Below are 2,959 nucleotides of genomic sequence, written 5' to 3'. Positions count from 1 at the left end.
GCAGGAACCATGACCCCCAGCAGGAACCATGACCCCCTGAAACTCTTCCAGTTCATCTTCTCTGTGTTTCTGCTTCTGGTTTCATGGAGTTTAAAACGATTTTGAATTTGGTGCTGCTCTTTGCTTGTGGTAAATTAGTCATTGGTTGGTTTTTGTTTCTGTCTAAAACTTTAAAATCGCTGTTTTAGTTTCGGTTAAGAGCCACGTTACCTCCCAGAAGCTACAAACCKGAAGCTGTTTCTCACAGCTTGTTGCTTTCCAGAACTTTACTGTCACTTTTTGTGACTGACATTTACATTCAGACGGTGATTCATCAGGAGTTCAAAGTCGTTTCTGTTCCCTAAAATGTAACTTTCTGTTATCCACCTGTAGCTAACGGTTACCTGGTATCCAGCAGAGGTTTTCCCTCACCAAGCTAGAATCAACACAGAGATGAAATCATCCATAAATCTGTCCTGTTTTCCAACCAGATGTGGTTTTGCTTATTTTCTGAGGACAACAGATGTGTCCAGATTCACTGGGAGTAAATCTGTCCAGATCTTTTATAACAAAAAGAGACAAACAAAAGGACTGCTCTACATCTTTCTCCAGTTTCCTGCCTTTAATTCTGTGATGTAAAACATTGAAGGTTTTTAAAACCTGTTTCTGCTCCACGAGTTGGAAACGATGTTTGTGTGAAGCAAAACTCCTGATGCTGATTTCCCGCCATCTTTCCTGCCGTCTGGTGTTTCCGCAGGTTTACGCTCCGTCTGCCAGCACAGCCGACTACAACCGGGACTCGCCTGGTTACCCGTCCTCCAAGCCGCCCAGCGCCGGGTTCCCCAGCTCCTTCTTCATGCCAGGTGAGCCACATTCACACCTGGAAGAGATCTAACTGCACTGAAAGCTGTAACTTTGACCAAACAAAAATTATCAAAATATGTTTGATTAGTTTCACAACTTTAAGAATGTTAATTCTCAAAATAGTTGTTCCCTTGAAGCATCTTAGAGAAATGATTCCCTGAACACAGAGAGAAGCGTTTTCTAATTGGGGCAGGAACGATTAATCACGATTAATCGCGATTAATCGTGGTGATTAATCGCGATTATTTGATTCTTGAAATAATAGTCAAATAATTTAGTAATCGATTAATCACTAACTGGAGTTTACAGACTCCAAAAAGGGTGAAAGAGCAAAAATGAAGCCAAAACTGTACAAAAATATAAATATTTTACATTTAGGATTAAACAAACTTTTATTTTTAAATCTTAAAGTTTCATTTTAAACTGGTTCAGATTTAGTAAAATAAATCTGCCATTAGTTACCCAGATATTAATCAGTTAATCCAGATCAGCGTTTCACATGTTGGTGTTTAGATGCAGATGCTGCAAATAACTGAAAGATGCAGTTTAGGCAAGAAAAACCATATTTTCTTAACTAATTAATTAAATTATTTCTTCACTTTCATCTTTTAAACTATTTCTAACATTTATAAAAAAGGGTTAAAATCTCCAGAATATGCATTTTTTTTATTGAAATAACTGATTAATCTGGAATTAAAAGAAGTAGTAGGTGCAGCCCTGTTTTTGGTATGATTGTATGGAATGCTTTTACTGTCAAATTAATTTCAGTTTTAGTGGTGATGGTAAACGAAAAGGTGCTAACTTTAACAAATGTTATTAAACACGATGTTTGACTGATGTTAGCTAACGCTTCTTTGCTTGTAAATACTTATAAATTTATATTATATATAAATCCAACATGGCCGCCACGTGTGTGTTTAAATCATGAAAATGCACCATTACTTTCTAGTTTAGACAACCCTGAGCTGCCGTGGTTCTGAGTAAAGTTTCCTGTTTGTCGGTCAGATGGTCACCACAGCGGCGACCCCTGGAGCAGCAGCGGCGGCGGCGGCGGCAGCAGCATGAGCCAGCAGGGCTACCATAGCAGCATGCTGGGGGGCGGGACCTCGGCACACGGCGCCGCCCAGAGCTCCTCCTACTGCGGGATCCACCCTCACGACCGACTGGTGAGCCGGGCTGCTGCCGCGGCGCCGTCAGGAGGCCTGGAGGCGCCGCTAACGCTTCCCGTCTCTCCGCAGAGCTACCCGTCGCACTCCTCGTCCGCAGACATCAGCTCCAGCCTTCCTCCCATGTCCAGCTTCCACAGGGGCGGCGGCGGCGGAGGGGGCGGAGCCAGCCACTACAGCACCGCCTCCTGCACCGCCCCCGCCAACGGCACAGACAGCACCATGGGTGAGAAACGGCACGAGACTCAGCCGCTGGTTTCAGAGGCAAAGATATGCACCATGCTTTTATTTTGAAAAATTAGCTGCAGGCTTTCATTTTTGTCTTTAGGCGCTGAAGTCGAAGCCGAGCGTTTTGATTTGCTGGTTTTTAAGAATTTTCAGATGTGAACTTTGTGAACGTGACCAAAGTCCCGTCCCTGCGTCTCGCTGCGCGTCGCGCTGCCGTAACCCGGCGGTCGGTTTCTGGGTCAGACAGGAAGCTCTGACCTGGGAACACATGCTGCTTCCTGTCTGACCCTCCAGCGGCTCAGAGCGCTGCCGCACTGCGCCGGTTACCGTGGAAACGGTGTGTGTGTGTGTGTGTGTGTGTCCGCGAGCGTAAAGTTTGGATCTGGACTCGGGAGTGGGCGTGTCCATCAGCTGCTCCTGTGAGGTCACTTCCTGCCTGGCTGACCTCTGACCTCGCTCAGGCTGGAGGTTGCATGGGAGACGCAGAGCGAAGGTGTGTTTGGTTTTTACAGCGGGGCAGCTGTAGGGGACGGGGTCAGGAAAGGTCAAAGGTCAAATACAGTGGAAATGTTTGAAAAGAGAAAAAAAGATTTAAAGGTCATCCATCCATCCATCATTTTCTCTCATCTTCTCTGTTTTTATCCTCCAGGTTTTCAGCGTCTGAATAATTAAACGTCGTCAACAACATGCTTATTTACCATCATGCATTGCTTCTGTCCCCC

At 45.1% G+C, this 2,959-nt stretch overlaps 1 protein-coding gene across 1 annotated transcript in view; it reads left to right on the top strand.

Moving 5' to 3' along the window:
• The window catches only part of tcf4 (transcription factor 4), a 165,494-nt gene that overhangs the window by 139,228 nt on the left and 23,307 nt on the right, over positions 1-2,959 (top strand). Inside the window, exons 7-9 of the mRNA XM_008402569.2 lie at positions 737-842; positions 1,849-2,009; positions 2,082-2,273. Of these exons, the coding sequence (XP_008400791.1) occupies positions 737-842; positions 1,849-2,009; positions 2,082-2,273 (459 nt within the window). The remainder of the gene's footprint in view (positions 1-736; positions 843-1,848; positions 2,010-2,081; positions 2,274-2,959) is intronic.

The sequence above is a fragment of the Poecilia reticulata genome, unplaced genomic scaffold (assembly GCF_000633615.1).
Source record: "Poecilia reticulata strain Guanapo unplaced genomic scaffold, Guppy_female_1.0+MT scaffold_239, whole genome shotgun sequence".
Classification (NCBI taxonomy): domain Eukaryota; kingdom Metazoa; phylum Chordata; class Actinopteri; order Cyprinodontiformes; family Poeciliidae; genus Poecilia; species Poecilia reticulata.
Note: the sequence above shows the minus strand (reverse complement) of the source record. Positions and strands in the feature narration are given on the sequence as shown.